The sequence below is a fragment of the Thamnophis elegans genome, chromosome 2 (assembly GCF_009769535.1).
Source record: "Thamnophis elegans isolate rThaEle1 chromosome 2, rThaEle1.pri, whole genome shotgun sequence".
NCBI lineage: Eukaryota > Metazoa > Chordata > Lepidosauria > Squamata > Colubridae > Thamnophis > Thamnophis elegans.
Genome location: NC_045542.1, coordinates 49,771,833 through 49,794,869, shown reverse-complemented (window position 1 = coordinate 49,794,869; position 23,037 = coordinate 49,771,833). Strand labels below are relative to the sequence as shown.

General features: G+C 39.6%; 1 protein-coding gene across 7 annotated transcripts in view; it reads right to left on the bottom strand.

The window, feature by feature from the left end:
- Positions 1–1,293: 1,293 nt before the first annotated feature.
- Positions 1,294–23,037, bottom strand: part of MBTD1 (mbt domain containing 1) — a 55,481-nt gene continuing 33,737 nt past the window's right edge. For 4 of the 7 annotated variants that reach the window (XM_032211466.1, XM_032211467.1, XM_032211464.1 and 1 more), the window contains exon 16: positions 1,294–3,467. In XM_032211466.1, coding sequence (XP_032067357.1) covers positions 3,262–3,467 — 206 coding nt within the window. In that variant the 3' untranslated portion in view covers positions 1,294–3,261. Of the gene's footprint in view, positions 5,318–23,037 lie in introns of all 7 variants that reach the window. The other 3 variants (XM_032211471.1, XM_032211468.1, XM_032211470.1) reach the window with 1 other exon arrangement.

Here is a 23,037-nt window from a genome sequence, read left to right as displayed (position 1 = left end):
GAGTTAGCTCAGTGGCAAGCAATGGCAGACAGGAAGGATGTGTGCTTGTGCTGTTCCTTTTTTGTCCTTTCCTTCCAGGTGCTCTGCTACGATCCATCGGTTAATCTGGGGAGGTCAGAAGGAGGAACGTAGGTGTGGCCTCAAAAGATTACCTTAGTCTCCTAGGCAAAAGGGCTGTGTTAATACCCATCTGGGACTCCTCCCACACCTTCTTCTAAACATGCAGTTCAGGTAAGACCAACTGCCAACTGAATGAAAGGAATTCATACTCGTGTTATTAAGAGAGATTTTGTTGGGACTAAGACTTTGCTTTTGCTTTCTAAGGAAACCTGGCTCAGAACAGATTCCTTCACATATCACAAGTGTGGGCCTTCACTACAGGCTATCCAGTAAATTGGAAACAATGGTTTCCTTTGTGTATTTCTGCAGTAATGGAATAGCATCCTGCATCTTGCATTTTGTTCCTTTAAAATTGATGTAGTTTTTAACAAAAAGTGCTACTTGATGCGTGTGACCTTCTAAAGTATTAAATATTTCATCTGCATTGATACAGATGGAATAAAATAACAAAAAGTCTGTTCTCAAAATCTCTTTTTAATCAACTGAGCATTCCTAATCATATCCAGGACTGGAGAATAAGGATTGTATAATCCCAGTAACTAAATGGGCAAAAGATCTACTTCATTTGTGGTTTTATGATGAAAAACTCAAGTAATTCCTATATCACAGCCATAACATTTATGGCCCATAAACTATTTTGTAGATATTGATTTGATGTACATTTTCAAACACTTTTATTTCAGGATTATGTATCTTCTAAGCAGGTTGTTTTACTGTTACTTGCAAGAAGAGTAATCTTTCTGCACCACAGTATTTGCTTTCCTAGCCTAGGAAAATCTCCATCAGAGGAGATCTATAGTGAAAAACATAACAGTGTCTTTCCATGAATCTTTGACTAGCAGTAAAATTGATGCAAAATGACCTGGCTACATCTAGAGAAAAAGTTCAAGTTATAAATTTGTGGTTGAAACATTGGTTGGGCAGATTGGGGCTAAACTTAAAGCTACATGAGAGGAACAGAATTGGGCCCATCACAAATAAAATTATACTCACTCCATGAAGCAGAAATAGAATTGAGGTTTCTTTCCAATAGTCATAAAGAGTTACCATTCGAACCTATTTAATAAGCTTGAATTAATGCAGAACTCTCACTTATTAGTGATAATGGAGATACTTCATTTATCAATATTTTAAAAGATATTCTTGAATTGTTGAGACAAAATTCACAACCTGGTCTTTTAACATTTTTATTTTGTGTAAAAAAGGCAAATTTAGTGAATTATTTTCATCTTGTACACAAAGTTATATTCTTAATGCTTTTTCACATCCATGCTTGAAAATCTGCAGTCTGTTAAAAATGAAAGTAACATTAATTTCTTCAAAAGCAATTTTCACTGAGTTATGTACATTAGAGGTTTTTAAATGTTCCCATTTGACAACACAAATACCAGAAAAATAAAGATTAAATTTATACAGATAGTGATCTATATATCAAATACATACAGAAATGATGTAAAAACCATTTTTAACTTCTGCCTCAATCATTTTCCCAGAGGCAGAAGCTCATGCTTTTTTTCCCTTTTTTTATATAAATGGCTGAGATTTCACTTAAATATGAAAATTAAAAAAATCAATTTAATCACAGTTTTAATCCCTTTCCAATAAAGGATTATTACCAATATATTAGCACCATAATACAAATATTGATGGGAGTAGGTGTTCACATCACATAAAAATGACAACAATAAAAACAAACACTGAAACCCGTGTTAGTATCAATAGAAAGTCGATAACTGCTTTTGTTTTCCTCTGATTCAGCAAGGAAATTTAAAGCGTGAAAAAGATGTAAAATTCTGAGCTGTACAAAGGAGCCCTTGCAATGTAATTTACCTTGCCTGTGGTGCCTTCTTATTTAAAAAGATCCTGCCTTGTGCCAAATACTGTAATATTAGCTGACCCACAGAAGAAGTACAAGTCTCAAACCAATATCCATTCAGCCCCTCCAACCTGATTCCATCCCAGTTCGTTGGTGGTATTTAGTTCACAGTAAACTGGAGGGTGTTCTTAGAACCAAATCACATTTAAAAAATGAATGCACCCAATGGTACTGAAAGCTTACAGTCATCTGGTTGCTGTGTTTAAGAGGCCACACGTAAGCATTACTCAGAATGAACACTGAAGAAAAACGACAAATGAAAACTAGTCTGGAAAAAGATGTCACCCAAGAGTCAATCGATTTCAAGATTTGAAAAAAGTTTTCATTTAATTGGGTACATGTATCGATGTAGAAATGGGAGTATTAAAATCCTGAAAGATATCAGTACCTACATAAATATGTAAAATATCTCCAAAAATCAGAGAACCTGCACTATAGCAGCAATCAAGACCGTTCTCTCCCAAACATAATTACAGGTCGTCTAACATCTTGCAGAATTGCTGGCTAAACATCAGGTTCTCAGCTGATGTGGGGATTAAATGTGGTTGTGGGTTTTTCTAGGAGCTGCCATATTCAGAGGTAGAAGAGGGCATCTGTTCATCTGGACAAAGGCCATTCCAATGTAAGAGTGACAGAAATTAGTGAAATTCTCCAATCATAACATGCACAGGAATGGGGAAACACTACTGCACTTCATGATTTTATGCCAATCCTACAGATACAAAATACACACAATGTGTGTCCACTAGGAATTGGTAGTTAACTGTGCCTAAATATATGTTCTTTTGGTTCAAGCTTGTTTGGATCATATAACTAAACAATTTCTACATTAAGTCCAAGTTTTCATGCTGATCTCAAGCAAAAAGCCATAGTACAGACCTTATTCAGAATGCCTTTTTCACACTCAGTAATATTATCTTTCTGATTAAAAAAAAAATCAGAAGAACTTGATATATATTATTCTGCAAGTCCTCAAGAGTCTCTGACAATGCAGATATTACACGGTGGCCTTTGCAAGCCACAACATTCATCCCATCAGTTCTGCATTATTACAGCTGAGCATGGCTGACAGAATTACGATCCGAGATGGGAAAAATTACGGATCACTCAGTTTTTGATGCAATTCCTTCTGGAACCTCATTTTGCTTTTGAAGGATTCTATCCTACAGGTAAATGGCCTGATGACATGAATCATTTACATTTGGGAGGCACTGGCCTAAAAAATACTGTGCTAAGGGATTGATGCCTGAATTATGATTTTAGAATTACTGTGATCCGGGAATCCTTATGTGTGCATGCATATGAGTGGCTGTGTGTGCACACCAGGATACACACAAACATGATACAGCTTTTTGCTCCCCTCCCCCAAGGGCAGCTCTTTTTTGTAGCATCATGAACTGCTTTGTAAACCAGGGAAGTTTCAAAAACAGCTGTAATGGAGCACTTGTGAACGAGGGAGGGCAATATATTCCTAAAGGGAAAAAAGAAAGAAGGCAGATCAGCTAAGCCCAGATCGCCCCTTGTACTTCTAAGAATTATGAACATAATCTTTTTAGAGACATAACAATACAGTAAGTATGCAGTTTTCACTTATATTCACAATATTTGACACCCGATACTCAGTTTTTTAAATGTATACACAAAGCAGTTTTCAACAATGGCCCAGCTATGTAAAAGGAAAAGAAAAAGAAAAAAAGAGTAGGAATTGTTTCATACAGTCCTATATTATACAGGAAAAAAATGTACTTCCAGAAGTTACTACAAAATTTTACACCATTATCCCCTCTTGCATAGAATGTGGTAAACCTTTGCATATCACAAATGGTATGTACCCAATAACAAAGATAAGAAAATAATCAAAATTGCTGGTTTTCAACTTTCTATGCGCTTAAAAATTTAAAACATTTATAGGCCAAAAATTGTCTCTGGGGCTTGGAGAGTTGCTAGTCATAAAGCGTTAGATTTAAAGGGTGTAGATGTTAATCAATAGAATTATTTTTTTTCTAAACCCTACCCTTGAAACAAGAATCAGACAGACTGCTCTAAAGTCGACTTGCTATGACCCAGAAGCAATTACAGAATATAAGCAGTTAATTCCTGAGAGTTTAGTAAATGAACCTTACTGGTAAAAGCAAAACTCTGTGACATATATCATCCCGTCTGACACCAGAATGGAAATGTCAACATTTTAAGTTCTGTGAATGATGCCATCTGATAACTTCTATATAGATTTAACTATCCAGGAATAGTTTCCAAGAAATTCAGCATTCATGCCACACTAGTTATGACAAATTCAGCAGCCAAGAAAATACTGTGTTCAACGCAGGCTCCAAAGCAACTTGAGGCAAACTAGCTCCGTTTGCAACAATCAAGGTTCTTCCAAATGTGTAGGGAAGAATAATGCCGTCTTCAGGAGCTCACTGCTGCATCTTTTCAGGGTGTGTCTTCCATCAGGCTGGAAATCAAATGTGTTGCTGTTTCACTAGAAAAGGACCTTTCAGTTCCTTACGCAAGAAAAAACAAAATGTCCCATAAACCAGTTGACATATGGAAGCTTTGCTGATCGTGAGTATCTCAGTACTTCAAAATATGAACAAGTAACAGCCCCAGTAACTTTAATGAAAACAGGACCGAAGCTTAATTCTCCAAAATCTTAAGCAGATTTGTCAATATGTCACTGTGCCAGGAGAAAACATTTTAATAGTCCATCCTTTCAATTTATTTTCTTATGTTTCATCACCGTGTCTCATGATGTCACTGAGGAAAAGACAGGGCATGACTAGTGTAGCTTTTCAGTTCAGAAGCTCCCAGCTTGTACCAGAAGGTTCACAAACAATTCATTTGTGTTTTCAACTATTCTACCATCTCATCTTCCTCAAAGGGTTTCCTGCAATCCTGCTATAATTAAGCTTTTTAATTCTTACCAAAAAATTAGAGTATCTTTTTTTAACAATCTGAACTTGAAAATATTACAAAAATTCTTTCAAAAGCTTCAAATACAACACACACATGTCGATTTTTAATAAATTGAAAATTCTTTCCCACCCCACTAAAATAGTTTTCTTGTCCTCCAAAAATTCTGATTTGAAATCTTAACCGCAAAGTGCCCTTAGTAGAAGCCATCAAACGGTAACATCTGAATGGGAACATCAGTCTTAAGGAAGTCTTGTTTTGTACCATCCTGTTCAGTTCAGATTTGCCCTTAGGGTTCTTGCTTGATGTACTGGCTGGCTGATCCATTGCTTTCCTGATCAGAAGCTCCTTGAAGAAAGCTGTATTCCTCTCCATCTATCAATTCCTCTTTCAGCTGCAGTGAAGATACTAAATATGAAAGAGGATGTTAAAATTGAAAATTGGCAGTGATATCGTTCTTTTCATTTCAGAAATGAAAATTTGGCAACATCCCAACTTTTGTTATTCCTGCACAGGAAAATACAGTGCTGCAAAGCAAAACTTTAGAATGAGAATATAGTAAAGAAAAGCGTGGTCTGAAATTGGAAATATGTGAATTAAAAGAAGGAAATAAAAGGTTAAATATAAATGGGTAGATAGCGCTTACCCTAATTAAAAAGTATCTTGGTTTATGTCTTTTTCACTACAATCATAATATCTGTTAAAAAGTCAGTCTATAGATTGAAATGAAACCTGGTATTGTTAACAAAGCATCTTCTGTGAAACAAACTATGTAACTTAACAAAGAAAAACATTTTCTTCAGGGATCAGGATTTTAAGGAAATCCTGAAAGGTTGCAATTGGTTGATGAAGGCTGCTTGAATGGAATAAATATACAACACACACACAAACACCCCCCTAAATATGATAAATTCATTATAGCTATGTGCACCTCCAAATTAAAATTTGCATCTTTTAAAATTTTTGACAGAAGCCTCCTTAGTTTTAAGAAACAAAGTCCTGCATATATATTAGCACAATATGGAAAAGCTAGGATATGACCCTTTTCTCAAAGCTTTTGTTTTTTATCTAAGATTTATAATGATCTGCGCATATAGATGAAAACTTTGTCTGCAATCTGAAATATACCAGTCCAGGTAAAGTTTTATTGACATAGAACTAAAGCAAAATACTTATAACTGGGCCAAAATGCTTATTCTCATAGACTACTTCCATGAGTTTAACTGAATAAGTAGAATGTTTTGACGGGAACCAACAACTTACAATACAATAGCAGAGTTGGAAGGGACCTTGGCAGTCTTCTAGTCCAAACCCCTGCCTAGGCAGGAAACCCTATATTGTTTCAGACAAATGGCTATCCAACATCTTCTTAAAGACTTCCAGTGTTGGGGCATTCACAACTTCTGGAGGGAAGTTGTTCCACTGATTAATTGTTCTGTCAGGAAATTTCTCCTCAGTTCTAAGTTGCTTCTCTCCTTAATTAGTTTCCACCCATTGCTTCTTGTTCTGCACAGGTGCCTTGAAGAATAGTTTGACTCCCTCTTCTTTGTGGCAACCCCTGAGATATTGGAACACTGCTATCATGTCTCCACTAGTCCTTCTTTTCATTAAACTAGACATACCCAGTTCCTGTAACCATTCTTCATGTTTTAGTCTCCAGTCTCCTAATCATCTTTGTTGCTTTTCTCTGCACTCTTTCTAGAGTCTCCACATCTTTTCTACATCGTGGCAACCAAAACTGAATGCAGTATTCCAAGTGTGGCCTTAACAAGGCAATATAAAATATAATAATAAAATTTAATAATATAAAACACTTCACATGATCTTGATTCTATCCCTCTGTTTATGTAGTCTAGAACTGTGTTGGCTTTTTTGGCAGCTGCTGCACACTGCTGGCTCATATTTAAATGGTTGTCCACTAGGACTCCAAGATCCCTCTCACAGTTACTACTATTGAGGAAGGTACCACCTATACTGTACCTGTGCATTTCGTTTTTCTTGCCTAAATGTAGAACCTTATTCTTTTCACCATTGAATTTCATTTTATTAGATAATGCCCAATGTTCAAGTTTGTCAAGATCCTTCTATATCTTAAGCCTGTCTTCTGAAGTGTTGGCTATTCCTGCCAGCTTTGTGTCATCTGCAAATTTGATGACTTCCCCATTTATTCCCTCATCCAAATCATTGATAAAGATGTTGAAGAGTACTGGGCCTAAAACAGAGCCTTGGGGTACTCCACTGCATACTTCCCTCCATGTAGTTGCAGTTCCATTGAGAACTACACATTGAGTGTGGTGTTGAGTACTTGAGTTTCTTTAACATTGTATCATATTTTTACAGATTTGAAAATTACCATTCTAGTTGTCACACATTATTCATTTTTTGGCAAAACAATCCCACCTTCTTTAATTTTCTTCTTATTTTGCTTCCCATAACTTTTTAAATGGGACTTTCTGCCTTACAGTGGAATGGCTAACACTGAATTATAATGTACAAGTCAGTTTCCATTCATACAAAGTAGAATGTCTTCTTTCTTACATACAAAAACTTATGCCGCAAAATTGGACCTAAAATTCTTGTTTCTCACTCTCTTGACTAACTTGAATAGTTGCCATCCCCAGTCTGGCAGAAACACAGACTGATTAAGCAAAACCACTATTGGAATAACCACAGCCGAGGTGATTCAAGAGAATCTTTGATTTTGATTTATATTTCTTTCTTATGAAAAGGTGGCTAAGGCACTTCAATGTTCAGCCTTTCTAAATTAAAATATGTTAAAGCATTTTTAAAAGATCTCCTTTTCTCCCATTTACTTCCAATTTCCAAAACCATATTTCATTCTAATTCTGGAGGAGCAACTCCAGAGCCACAAAGAGTGGCTTGTGGGATTGCCAAAGACTGGTGGAATTGGAGAAAATTAGGATTTCATCCTCTTCCTTCACAGCCAGCGGAGCTTTGCTAAACCCAAATCTGGATCAACAGACTGGCTACCTCTTCATGAGTGCAGGGTTTAAAAAAAGCCCATATAAATATTTAAAGAACTCTTCAATATTGTTTATATGTGTGACATATTTCAAGAAAGCTTTATCACATTTGTTTAAATTATAGACAGAATTAAGTCGGCAATGTTTTGGCAGTACTACAGCCAAGTTGTGAATATTCAAGGAACAAACACCAAAGGTATTCAATGACAACTGTACCTCAATGAAATCATTTACTTTAAATATGTATTACTAATTTTTAATCAGTTTCTCATAACATATTAATACATGCATAGATACTGACCACACAACTGCTTTTTGTGGTAAACAATATTATGGAGTAAAGAAATAAAACTAAAAAGCTAAAAAAATAAGCATCAGGTAAAAACTAATGACTTAATTTACCTGCCCTTGGTTTCTTTCTCACAGTGGAATGTCTTAACAATTGTTCATTCAATTTTTTTGGTCAAACATCAACATAGGCTTTGATACATTAATTTTCAGATTTATATTCCCCAATGCATTTAGGTTCTTAATGACTATTTTCTGCATAACATATGTACTTTTATGTCCTCAATCAATACTTCTCTGGGTCCTCTGTTTACCCACCTTGGAAGGATGGAAGGTTGAATCAACCCTGTGAGATTTGAACTGCAGCTAGCAGTCAGATGAAGTAGCCTGCAGTGCTGCATTCTAACTACTGTGCCACCTCGGCTCTTATTCTTATCTCTTCACTCTATATACTGTACTTTCACTGCAATTTGTTCCAATGATCCTAAACATCCAAATAATGGCCTGCAGTCACTTAATAAACCTTGTTTCCTTCGGTAATTTTCTTAAGGTTTCATTGCTGCACAACCACATTTATCATTTATATCAATTCCTTTGCTATATATATGTTATTGTAGTTAATAGGTGATAACATACCATAAAGCAAAATTAAATAAGACTTGATTAAAAGGTAAATGTAAAGGTTCCTCTCACACATATGTGCTAGTCATTCCTGACTCTAGGGGGCGGTGCTCATCTCTGTTACAAAGCCGAAGAGCCAGCACTGTCCAAAGACGTCTCTGTGGTCATTTGGCTGGCATGACTAAACACCGAAGGCACACAGAACGCTGTTACCTTCCGACCAAAGGTGGTCCGTATTTTTCTACTTGCATTTTTACATGCTTTCGAACTGCTAGGTTGGCAGAAGCTGGGACAAGTAACAGGAGTTCACTCCATTACACAGTGCTAGGGATTCAAACCGCTGAACTGCCAACCTTTCTGATGGACAAGCTCAGTGTCTTAGCCACTGAGCCACTGCGTTCCAGACAACTAGAATAGTAGACTTAAACGATAGCAGAGAAAAAGTAGAAACCTGGTTTTTGCATCTTATCTGCAAGAAGACAGTTCTATTTTTGAGATCTGAGCCTTTGAATTCAATAATTTGGTCATGATTTCATTATAAATGGGACAGTGGAGGATATAATGAATAATGTCCTCCACCTGACCGACAACACTAGGATAGAGAAATCTCCCTTAGAGCTATGCCAAGATATAGTCTTTAGCAAAGGAATGTTGCTTCTTGGAAAGCACTTATTATATTAACCAGGTTTTAGGAGAGGTGTCTGTATTTTTTATAGTGATGGTACCAAGATGAAAACATGGACAATTATACCACAATGACATCTTTATTGGCATTTCTTTCACACAGCCCATATCAAATATTTTCTCTGTTCCAAGAACTAAGTTCTCCCAAAGGTTGTAAGAAATACATTTGTAGATGGGTGACATACGTTTGGTCCCAATCATAAGTTTTGCAAGGAAGGACTTTTGAAGGCTTTCTGGTTTTTTTATAGAGATAGTCCTCAACTTACAGGCATTATATGCGTCAAAGATACAATGGCCTGGGGAAAAGTGATTTATGACCTTCACACTTATGTCCATTGCGCCATCCCCCAGCCATATGTTTGCAATTCGGGCACCTGGTAACCAGCTTGCATTTATGACCAGTTGCAGCAGTTTGCAATCTTTCCAGCCTTTCCTACAAGCAATGTAAATTGGGGAGGCTGGATTTGCTTAACAACTGTGGAAATAATGGTTGCAACAGGTCTGGTCACATAATGATTTGCTTTACACCACCAACTTGTGATGGACATTCTGTCCCAATTGTAATGGTAAGTTGAGGACTATCTGTAGTGACCCAACAATGCAAGGAGGTATTCTAATGGCAATGGAAGGTGGCCCTCTCTTTCTTAAATAAGCAGTTAGGTGCCCTGGGAAGACCTAAGGTCTTTATTAGGTTGTCTTGGACCGTTCCTGTCAAGGTACTGAGGATTTAATAGCTGCCAGCTGATGAAAGGTTGTAAGCTGTAATCAGCAAGGCTGTTGCAATGAGGCTGATTCATTGCATCTATGGTATAACCCTTTTAAGACTCTGATGGTAGGATCCACCCAAGTCATTTACTGTTTTAAGAGGAGCCTATATGTAGGTGGTCATCAGAGAGGAGTTTCTGTCTCTCAGCATGTATTCAGTTCTCTCCTTGTGTCTGTAGTGAATGGTAAGGGAATTTATCTCTGCATGTATATGTCTGTATATATTTGTAGATAAACCACGGTTAATTGTATTAAGGCTCTGTGTCCTATGCTTTTGCTCCTGGGTTTATCGCATAATACTAGTCAAGCTGCCAAAACTCTGACAGTTCCCCAAATGGCCAATAATTTTCTCTCTTGTGTTCATACGAATAGTTATGCTTAAACCAACTAAATATTTTTTCTAAGCAGATACCAATTATCATTCTAATTCTTTCTTAAACCTCCAAATGTCCAAATCATTTTTTTCTCTGCAAATGTATTTATTTATTCAATTAGTCTGCAGATATTCTCAGTCATCCAGCTCATGGTTGTTCCAAAGGTGCTTTTTCAGGAGGCAACTGGACTTTGTTTCTTCTTTTGAGGACTTTTTGCTTCTCATCCAAGAGCTGAAGAAGCTTCTTGGATGAGAAGCAAAATGTCCTCAAAAGAAAAAACAAGAAAGTCCAGTTGTCTCCTGAAAAAAGCACCATTGGATCATTTATTCAATTAGTATAGCTGCCTATCTCAACCAAGTGGATCTGGATGGCTTACATTTCCACCCATCCATTTATATCACCTAACACAGCAGCAGTCCCCAATCTTTTGGGCACCAGGGACTAGTTCGATGAAGAGAGTTTTCCGTGGACCGGAAGTGTGCTGCTTACACCCTGTGGATGGCTTTGCTTGTTTGCACGGCCAAGTTTCTGGTATGCTGTGGCCCAGTGCCACTCCATCAACTGGGAGTTGGAGACCCCTGACCTAACATAATTTTTTTTCTCCTAGTACAAACTACTGTAATCCCTCTTTGAGGGAGATGGGCAGTTCAAAAAATGTGAAAAATAAATAAACACGACATTGCCATCTTTCATTCGGAGATAACATTCAACTATCACCAGCCTAGAAAATCCTACTTTTGTTTGCCTTCACAACAAACTAGATCACACCATATCACCTTGTCTTGACATATGTTATAGATTAATGGTTCTCAACCTTTTCTTCACCATGGACCCCCTTTAGATAACTTTTATGGCCATAGACCATTAATACTTAAGATTTAAATCATAACATTTCTTCAAGCCCAGGGATCCATGACCACAGGTTGAGAAACACTGTTATAGAACTTTTATTCATAATTAAACAGATTTCAGTTCTGTCCTTATTATTCAATTCTACCCAAGATTAGACCAATTTCTTTCATATCTGTTACACCCTTCCCTTTCTCTTCCTTTCATAGAAAGATAAGGTAAGGTAAGGTAAAGGTTCCCTTGCACATATGTGCTAGTCATTCCCGACTCTAGGGGGCGGTGCTCATCTCCGTTTCAAAGCCGAAGAGCCAGCGCTGTCCGAAGATATCTCCGTGGTTATGTGGCTGGCATGGCTAAATGCCGAAGGCACATGGAACGCTGTTACCTTCCCACCAAAGGTGGTTCCTATTTTTTTAACTTGCATTTTTACATGCTTTCGAACTGCTAGGTTGGCAGAAGCTGGGACGTAACAGGAGATTACTCCGTTTAATGGCACAGCAAATCGCAATGTTGTCGAATCAAATTCAACAGTTGCAGAGAGCTGCAACATCCCCCCCCCGCCAAGGAGGAAGTGCCCAGTAGCCATGCCAGATAAATATGATGGGAGTCTGGCTATGTTTCTGGGACAATGCCAGCTGTTTATTAGCCTGAGAGCGGAGGACTTTCCCACTGACCGGACGAAGGTGGGATTCATTATCAGTTTGCTCTTAGGCACAGCTGCCCGTTGGGCCACCCCCTTGTTAGTTCAGCAGAGCCCTTTGTTGGATGACTTCCAGGGCTTCTGCCAGTATTTCAAACGGATGTTTGAAGATCCGATCAAGGGAGAAACAGCTGCCAGAAGTTTGAAATCATTGCAGCAGGGAAATGGTTCACTGCAGGATTATGTGTCTGAATTCAGGCTACGTAGCCAGGATTCCACATGGAATGAACCAGCTCTAATGGACATGTTCCAGGATGGATTGTCTGAGGCCTTGCAGGATGAACTGGCGAGGGTGGACAGGCCACCAACGTTCGACGCGTTGGTCCACCTGTGCCTCCGGATAGACGCCCGGCTGCAGAGGCGAAAGCCTCGCCGTGTATTCCAGGAGACCACCAGCATGCCGGTTCAGCAAGGGACTGCAGTGGACTGGGAGGAGCCCATGGAGTTGGGTGCTGTCAGACCTTGAGTGTCACGGACAGAGATGGACAGACAACGTGCAGAGGGATTGTGTTTTTACTGTGGGGATCTTGGACACTTGGCAGGGAGCTGCCCCAAGAAGAACAGAAGGGTTGCGCGGACTGCAGCTGTCCCTCAGCAACGCACGATCAAGTCGGACAACCAGCACATTGGTGCGGCTGTGTTACCCCGTTCGCACAAGATAGCGTGCGTTCGGGGTGTGTGGAGTCCCAGGGCGGATGCCCTGCTGAGTAAAGTAAAGAATTCCGACCCTGCAAACTCGCTTCCACCTCGGACTGTTCTACCCGCTGCATCCGGCGCTGCTGTTTGTCATTCCGTGAGCATGCAGGCTCTGGTACGGGATGCGGAGTGGGGTGATGACTGGGTGGAGAGACAAAATGCGGAAGTGGGGCCGGCGTCCCCATGGACTTTGGCAGGGGATCTTTTGAAGTGTTGGGGCCGGCTCTATGTTCCTGCAGGGCACATCCGTCGACGGGTGCTTGCGCAGATTCATTGTGCATCTGCATCAAGACATTGGGGGTTTGTTCGGACGTTGCGCCAGGCTTCCCGTCAATTTTGGTGGCCCCATCTGAAAAATGACGTACGGAGGTGTGTGAAGTCATGTGCCCAGTGTCATTGGGCCAGGTCTACAAAGAGAACTCCGCCGAGATTCCAGCTGTTGTCGACTCCGGTCCCCGCAACACTGGACTTTGTCTCTAGGTTCCCAGTGGGGGAGCTCAAATGCTTCCGTTTCTCCGCCCTTCTTAGTCTGGCGTCAGGAACAAACTGCCTTGAATCCTCCCCACTGCTCCATGCCTCAGGCTCCTCCTGGTGGCCAACCAGCCTTTCTGGTCCCTGCTCTGAGTCTGAACCCTGCCCAGGGTCCTCCACATCTTCCCTGGCAGACTCACATGGTTCCTCGCTATTTGGGTCCATCAACACTATCCCTCACCACGGGGCCCTTCCCCCGGGTCTGACGCTCAGGGTGCGGCCTTGAGGGATATTGTGCATGGTAGGTCCGCACCAAAGAGGGAGCATGCATGTCCGTCGCATCGGCCCAAGTCCCCCTGTCTGATCCATTGTCCTTCCAGTCCACCAAGACTGGAATCATCCCTTTAGCCATCTCGAGTCTCACACAGTGACGGCTGGGGCAGAGACGGTTGGCAGAGAGGACAAGCCAACCTCTCAGGAATCAGGAGCGAGCGATGGAACACCGGGTGCACTCACATCGAGCGTGGCAGGGTCAGGCGATAGACCACCAGGTGGATGACGGTCTCCACCAGGAACAGCCCAAGATCCCAGTGGTCCAACTTCTTAGCTGGCCGGTGGGATAGAAGATGCCGCGTGGACTGCCACACACGATCCCCCAAAGCCAACTCCGGCACCACACGCTGAGACCTATCCGCCACCCTCTTGTAGTCCTCCTTAGCTTGCTTCAGATAGTGCCGCACCACTTGGTGGACCGCCTGGAGCTCCGAGAGGAAGTCATGAGCTGCGGGGACCAGGGACTCGACTGGGGTAAGAGGGAAAAAGTGAGGATGATACCTGACGTTAGCCATGAAGGGCGTCATCCGTTTGGAGGTATGCTGCAAGTTGTTAAACGCAAACTCTGCCACGGCCAGGTACTCCGCCCAGTTGTTTTGCTGCTGATTCACGAAGCACCGCAGGTACTGCTCCAAGATCCCAATCACCTTCTCCGTTCTCCCATCGGTTTCGGGATGGTGCAAACAAACCTGGACGTCCAGAGCTTCCATCAGCCCTTTCCAGAACTGGGCCGTGGATTGTGTCCCACGGTCCGACATGACCCGATCGGGTAGGCTGTGCAGCCAGAAGACATGCTGGATGAACATGCAGGCAATGGTGGGGGCTGTCGGCAATCTCCGACATGGGAGGAAATGTACCATCTTTGTGAGCATGTCCACCACGAGGACCGTGGTAAACCCCGAAGACGGAGGCAGTTCCGTCAGAAAGTCCATGGACATGGCTCCCCAGGGTCTGTCCGGGGTTGGCAATGGCTGAAGCAGGCCTGGAGGAGCTCCCGTCGCTGACTTGGCCTGCCAACACTGTACACAATAGGTGACGTACATCTGTACGTCATGTCGCAAGTGGGGCCACCAGAAAGTACTGGAGACCAGGTTCAAAGTCTTGAAAAGGCCAAAATGTCCCACCGCCAAATTGTCATGACACTGGGAGAGAATAAGTCCCCAGAGGGGCCCCGTGGGCACATAGAGCTGGTCCTGGTACCTCAAGAGTTCATCGTCAAAGGTCCACGGGGAGACCAGTTCTACCACTGCCCTCCATCGCTCCACCCACTCGTCGCACCGCTGTGTATCCCGTATCTGAGACCATAAGTCCACGGGCTCGTGAACTACAGTGAAGGATTCGATGGGCAAAACTGTCCAGGGTGGAAGCGAGTCTGCAGTGTCAGAGTACTCTGGTTTCCGGGACAGGGTATCCACCCTTTGATTTTGCGCACTCGGGATGTAGGTCACTCTGAAGTTGAACCAGGCAAAGAACAGAGACTACCGGATCTGGCGCTGGTCCAACTTGCAAAATGCCACCTTAATGTCCAGTAACTCCTTCTCCCAGATGGTGTAATTGCACTCGGAAGGACTGAATTTCCACAAGAAGCGCAAGAGAAAAGGGTGCTGCCAGGGGCGTGAGCCTGCAGTAACACCGCACCCACCGCGATGTCAGACGCATCCGCCTCCTCCACAAACGGATGATGGGGATCAGGGTGCTTCAGGATCGGCTCCTTCGGGAAGGCGTGCTTCCAAGATCATGAGCAGTCTGGTGGCTATTTCCTCCTTAATGGGGTCCTCATACATGAGTCTGAGGTGCTTGCAAAAACCCCTGAAATCGTCCAGCAAAGGGCTAGCCTGGAACAACAAAGGAGTAGCCCAACGAGCTGGGGAGCCTGAGAGCAAGCTGATAATGAATCCCACCTGAACCCGGTCAGTGGGAAAGTCTTCTGATTTCAGACTGATAAAGAGTTGGCATTGTCCCAAGAAAGCTGGAAACATGGCTTGGGTACCGTCAAACTTGTCAGGCACAGCAACCAGACATTTCCTTCCTCGACTCCTTTGGCTGAAGGCCCAGACAAGACTCACATGCAAGACTAGTTGGCAGCAACCCAAAATCCAACAGGCACACATACAAGACAGAGTATTCCAATACTGTTTCAAACAGTTGTGTCTTGCAAATGACCCCTCCCAACTTCTTCACTTATATACTCTCTTGGGAGGGGCCAAGCCGCAACCATCTGGGCTTAATTATCATCTCTGAGTCTGCCTCCGGAGCTGCTGCTTCCATTTCTCCGCCCTTCTTAGTTGGCGTCAGGAACAAACTGCCTTGAATCCTCCCCACTGCTCCATGACTCAGGCTCCTCCTGGTGGCCAACCAGCCTTTCTGGTCCCTGCTCTGAGTCTGAACCCTGCCCAGGGTACTCCACATCTTCCCTGGCAGACTCATATGGTTCCTCGCTATCCGAGTCCATCAGCAGCTCAACCGGATCCTGCTGGGCCACAACAGAAAGGTAACATAACAATTTTTCTTTCATTTTGTTCATCAATCCATGCCTATTGCCATTTGCTATTCTTGCATTTCTAGTTGCAAATTTCAGCATGTTCCAAATGTCCACTGCAGGCAAGCTGAAATACTACTATGAAATTAAGAACATGTAATAATAAGCAATTTTCTCAAGGAGATAAAAATAGCTTTCAGACTTTTACAGAAATTAATTACATTATTATTCACAATATGAAACCTGTGGCTCATGATATTATTCTTATTCCAATTTCAATCCTAATCAGATTATTTAATTCATTTCATTTATGTTTATTATGCTTATTATGCTTATTCTAGAGTAACTTTACTCAAGTTTATTAGACTCACTGTGGAAAATTGTTTCAGAACTAAAGATTGGCAAAGGAAGCTCTGATTTTTCTTTTTCATTAGGCTTGCATACTTAAAATCTATTATCATGCACTTTTAGGGTGTTATCTGAATATATGTAATAAACGGTTTGTTTTTGTTTTAACAATCTGAGTTGGGAAACTACTTGAATGGGAGACCAGCTGGGACTCCTATAAAAGCCACTTTAGGTTTCCCGAAATATATAGAAAATAATTAAATTAATTGATCAATCTGGTAGGCAGACATGAAAGGAACAAGACCACCTGATAGCTGTCAAGGGTCTCTCCTCTTTGGAAGGACAACCACTAATAGTATGTTTTTTGGAAAGACTACAATTGTCCATATTCTGGGAATTTATTGAGATTTTTTTTAACAAATTCAACATTTTACTATTAAAGCCTGACCCATCCCTTGAAGTCCTTGGAATGTCACATACAAATATTTGAAGAATTCAATTGGTTTTACATTTTTTATTTCTAAAATAAAGGCAGATAGTACATTTTAAGATAAATTGCTAAAATAAAAAGACACATGGAACTTTAATTCTTTCAAATAATCTGCTAGAGATGTTTAAAAAGTACCTACTGATACTATCCCTCAGATAAAGATCCAGAAAAGTAATATTTTTAGAATTCATCAAATAATTTCCTTAAGGTGAACATGCTGGTGTGTGGCTCTTCAGGAGAGAGTATCAAAGTTAGGCCGAGCCAATGTCATGATTGATAAGGGATGAGCACTGCAGTTTGAAAGACCATAAATTGTGACAACTCTACACTAAATAATTATTGTCAAGAACTATAGTTTTATTTTATTTCGTTTATTTATTTTTATCTCACCTTTATTATTAAAAAAACTGGAAAACAACTCTGTGAGTAAACTGGGCTGACAGGCCCAAAGTCACCCAGCTGGCTTTCATGCCTAAGGTGAGCCTATGGTACCTTCCTCCTTTTATAAAGCAATATATTTCTTTCTGATGTTTAAAAATTCAGTTAGCTCTTATGGTAATCCCTTCTCTCTAACCTTTATGTTAAGACAATAATGTATTAAAAGATTAGCTTGATGACATCTCATCCTCCAAGACACCTTTCCCCATGAAAAAAAAATGCCTGAAGACTATATAGTGCAGAAATACAACGACTTTAACATTAACATTTCAAACATAATCATAATTAGAAACATACTTATTCCAGATAATAAGATTAGCATTTGAAGTAGTGAAGTGTAGTGTTGTGGTTCAATGCACTACAGAAATGTAATGGGAGAGGGGATGTATGATGTACAAGACTTAGTTTCTTGATTGTTTTGAAGAAAACATGAAGTGTAGCATTCATGAAAATAAAGCTTTCGGCGAGATGTTGAACATTTCATTTCATTAGTAATTATAAAATACTTTAATAGTTAGCATTAGCCAAGTAAGCGAAAATAATTAGATAGGGATGCATGAGAAATCATATGGATAAATCAAATACATCCCAAGAAAACACACCTGCGTTCTTCTGTTTCACTCCAGCAGAAACTAGTACAACAAAGCACCTTATCAGAATTCATAGTTCTTCATTGACTAGACACTGTCCGGCACATGCATCTTGTTGCATGGTATAAAAGAGACTTTCCCTACTGTCCATTAAGGTGGCTATTTGCAGACGGCAGACGAACTTGATTCATGTCATGCAAATAATAGGCTATGCAGAGGTCTTTATTACTTGGGACATGCACCTATCTATTCACTGGGACATGTTACATAGCAGTGTCTAGGTCGTGCCAAGGGAGTAGGAAATAGAAGGATTTCTTACAGTGGAACAGAACATACCATCGAATTTGGGTATGTTTCTCTTCAGACAGAACTCAGATTATATGTAGAATGAAATCTATGATCTAGTCTATGATCTGCATTTTGTGGAACACTCAGAAAAAGGAGACTTTTCAACTACACATCTTTATTACAAATAGAAATTGGTTTGTTTAAAAATTCAAGCATCCTTTCCTCATATATAGTGCTACCCATTCCATGAGAGGGGGGGGGGAATCATAGTGATATTCTCCACTGACAAAACTGAAATAACATTAGCCTCCCAAATTTATTTTATATTAGCTAACCACTTTCAGCACAGACTGACATTTGTTGTCAGCCCTATCTGAACCTTAAATGAGCCTCAAGACATACTAATACACTATTGTTCTCTTGTTTGTCTAAATGGTCAAATATTTATAGAGAAAAGTTTTTATCTTCCAGTCAATTTTGGGACCTAAAGATATGATTGCAATTTTTAAAAAGTGAATCACATTAAGTTTTTCAAAATACTCTTCCAACAACAAAAACAATTTGCTCATAGAGGTTTGCTGTGTTCTTCAGATATCATGCCCAGCCTATAAAAAGTCGATACTAACTTAACCGTCTTGCCTCGATACATTCACTCTATCTCTACATTCGCTTTGCTTTGGGAAGGAATTTAGTGAATTTTTTTGGCTACATAGAAATCAAGGACTTAACACTTATGATTAGTTCAATGAGATGGGCTCATGGGCTGATATGAATGTTCTTGCCATTTTTAAATGAAAAGTGAGGGTGGCAATGAGCCAGCATGTTACATGCCTGACCATGCTTGGTCCTCAGTCAACTTTCTTCTCATATATTTGCTTTTTTTTTTTACATGACCAATTACCTGTTTTGAGGCAGGGATTGAACTCTCTGCTAGTCCGGGGAGGCTGGCAGGCCTCCGGGGATGTCTGTGCTGGAAGGGTTCGATACTGAGGAGTCAACTCTTCATCACCAGAGAAGCTCCTCCATACCCCACCCGTCATGAGGGCCGCTCGACAAACTGATAGGCTTCTTTCCAACTGGTATCTTTCCTCTCTAAACATCAAGTCAAACTAAAGTAAAACACTTATATCAGTGCATTAAGGTAATGCAAGACTCACTGAAAATGGCCTCCACTTGGTGTTTCTCTGTGTAGGTCCTAATCTCCATCAATGAAAGCCAAGGGGATTCACTTAGAAGTTAACTCTGGTGATTTGTGGCAAAAATCAAAAGATTCTATGAGGCATCCTTCTATTGCAGTGGTTATGTTTTCCCCTTAACTTACATCTCTAACAAAAACTATTTAATTCTCTTAACCATACCAGTATTTCTCAATCTTGGCAACTTTAAGATGAGTGAATTTCAACTCCCAGCATTCTCCACCCAGATGAGTTGAAGTCCACTCATATTAAAGTTGTCAAGGTTGAGAACATGACCTGTACCTCTGATTTAACAGTGATGTTAAAGTGACAAACCAAGTATAACTCCAGATATAAAGACTTCATATTCTTGTGCCTTTTAAATGCTTTCAGAATAGTATAAATAAGGAACTAGTGTCATAACAAAGATTGCTATATCAATTAAGTGATGTACAATATGAGCAATAACTATAGTCTTAATCAAGACAATCACATACATCTGTATGATTGTATCGGTTCATAGTCTGTATTGAGGCAGACTAGACAAATCCATTACTATACAGAATAACTGTCTAAGTAACTGGGATGATAGAAGGGTAAGAAAAGTATTAAGATACGTATTTGGTAGCGAAATTAAAATTGAGAATGTCACTCTTACTCATTTGCCCTTTAATTCAAACTGGCTTCATGCCACGAAGAGCTAAAACATACAGATCCCAAATAGATATCTTGCATTTTAGTTTTAGGGTCTTATTTTCTTTTGACCCCCGAAATAAGCACTTTGCCTTATTTTTGGGGAGATCTTATTATTTTTGAGGTGCAGGAGGTGGCAAGCGTGGTCACCTCATGGCTGCTGCTATGTTGCAATATTTTTGGGAAGGGCTTATTTTCTGGAGAGGGCTTATTTTAGCACATGTGCTCAAAAGCCCGATTGGGCTTATTATCCGGGGAGGTCTTCTTTTCGGGAAAACCTGGTAGATTCCAAAGTCCGGATGTACAAGATTTCAACAAAAGTGATAAACATTTTTCTCTTGAGGGAAAAAACATTCTCTGTTGAACTGGAACGGGACAGTCAGCACTTCTCAGACTGTTAGAAGTGTTGTAGTGCTAAATGACAATAGTCAGGTAACATATTTTTTTCCAGTATTTTTGCAAAAGTCGGCTTTACAGAAATTACTTGTTCACTTAGCCTCTGGATTCAATTAGCTTTTAATTTCTAATCTCAAAGGTGTTTTGGTTGTCTGGGAACAATATTCTAACTTTTGATTATAAGGGGGGGGCTTCATTAACCTCACAATTATCCTTAATACAAAGAAAAAGGCATGGTTAGCAAGGAGGACGAATATCATTCCTTCTTACACTGCTTGGTATAAAAGAATCACAGTTAGGAATTCCATCTTAAAACCGTTTGTTGCTAAACCCTTGATGTAATTATTACTACATTTGAATAAGTTTTTAAGATTTATTCTTCAAGTACACATAGATAAATATTATCCATCAGTAACATCTCCAAATTAAAAGTGGTTTCAGAAGATATTTTAATAGCCATCTTATTATTCGAAATTTCACTTGTTACTTACTGTATGCTTTTTAGTGGCTGTACCAGTGACAAGGGATCTATTTTTTAAACCAACTCCTACCATAGCACAACTGCAATATCTAAAATTTTGCTACCCTAAAATCAATACCATGCAAAATTGTTGTCTGATATGAATCAACCTTCATGCCAATATGAGAATTATCCATAGGTTTTGCACTGCTTTACATGACAGTAAAATTTTGAAGGACTGCAAAAATTACATGTCACACCGCTGGTATCACAGTTAAACAGTATCTCACTGAGAGAGTATGCATTTGTATCTCAGCTTTATCCATTTAAAAAGTACTGGAAGGTGCCCTCATGCTTACAAATCTGAGTCACAATATAGTTTTATTGTTTTAGCTCTTTGATATAATTACTTTGAAATAACAATAATGAAGGAGTTATGGTTATAATTTTCCATCTTCAATGACAGAAAATATATTTGCCAGTTAGTAGCAGGACATAATTTCTTTGGTTTTACTTTTAAGATCCCAAAATATTTCCCCCTATCTTGTGCCTTCCAAATGTGATGGTACTGCAATTCTCAAAATTCCAATACTGGGCAAAAATTTTGAAAACTGTACTCCTAACACAACTGGATGACATCAGATTGGGAACATATGACCAAGGCAGTTTTCAACATGCTCTTGAATCTCATATTTGTATAATTACTATTGGTACAAATGCTTACAAATGTTTAAGTTTGAATCATAGCATATGTAATGCTTACATGTATAGAAATTAATTTATTATAAAATCATTCAAGTGGCTTTCTCAAAAATGTGAATTTAATGCGGTTTCTTAATAAATGCTAATAAATGAATAAAGATCATTCTACTTTGTATTGAAATTTTTGTGCAGTGCAATCTCATGCACAAATTAAGACCCCTGTCCTAGTTTGCACAGTTAACACTTAGTTTGCAGCAATTGTAGAACCTAGAAATGATACCATTCACTTCTTTCTTCTCTCCTCTTGGAAAAGATACTCATGATGTCTAAAACAGAATCAATAGTTTCACACTATCTATGTATTAGGAAAAGGGACTTATTCTATGTTGAAATTTGTGAAGTATCACAAACATGATCAATAACTTTCTTATTCCTGGATGCCATCTGAAATTAAGGTGATTTATTTATTCAGAGGCTACCACCGCAAGAATTTACTTATTTATTTGTAATGCAGGCCTTATTATTTTTACAAGTAAGTCAAGGCAGTGAACATTCAACATACCTTCTTCCTATTTTCCTCACAACAAGGTGAGGTGAGTTGGGCTGAGAGAGTGATTGGCCCAAGATCAAGTAGCTGGCTTTCATGGCTATTGCCAGACTAGAATTCAGAGCCTTCTGCTTTCTAGCCTGATGCCTTAACCACTAGACCAAAGTAGTTCTAGAATACTAGTTCAATTCAGTGAAGGCTACTCAGGTTGAAAATAAAGTATAAAATATCATGAGGATCAAGCCATTAAGGAAAAAAACTTTATATTTGCATTTCTATTCAAAATGTAGTTTTAAATTTAAAGTTAACTCATATAACTTCATAGCAGTTACCAATGAGAGAAGTCTTTTCAATGTTTGTCAGAGTCCCAAATTAAATTTCATACATTAATCTTGCTGGCTTTTTAAAATGCCATCAAAAATGCTCATCTTTTAAGATGAGCTACCTATATGAAGACCAAATGAAACAATACAGAAGAATATCGAAATTAATGTCAATGCAGGCAAGGAAAAATTGACATGAATCTCCTCTTTAATAGCATTTTTTCTTCAACAAAAAGTATATCCGCTAAACTGTCACTCCACACAACTTGCGCATCTTTTTATTTAAAAATGCTCTTTATTTGGCCTTAAGCAGGCTTTGTGTGAAGCTGAAGAGACTACAATAATTCTTGTACTATGAAAAAACTTGCTCAATAACATATTTAATCCATCTTATTTTTATTTCAAAGAAGAAATGAAAAGAAACCGTCACAGTA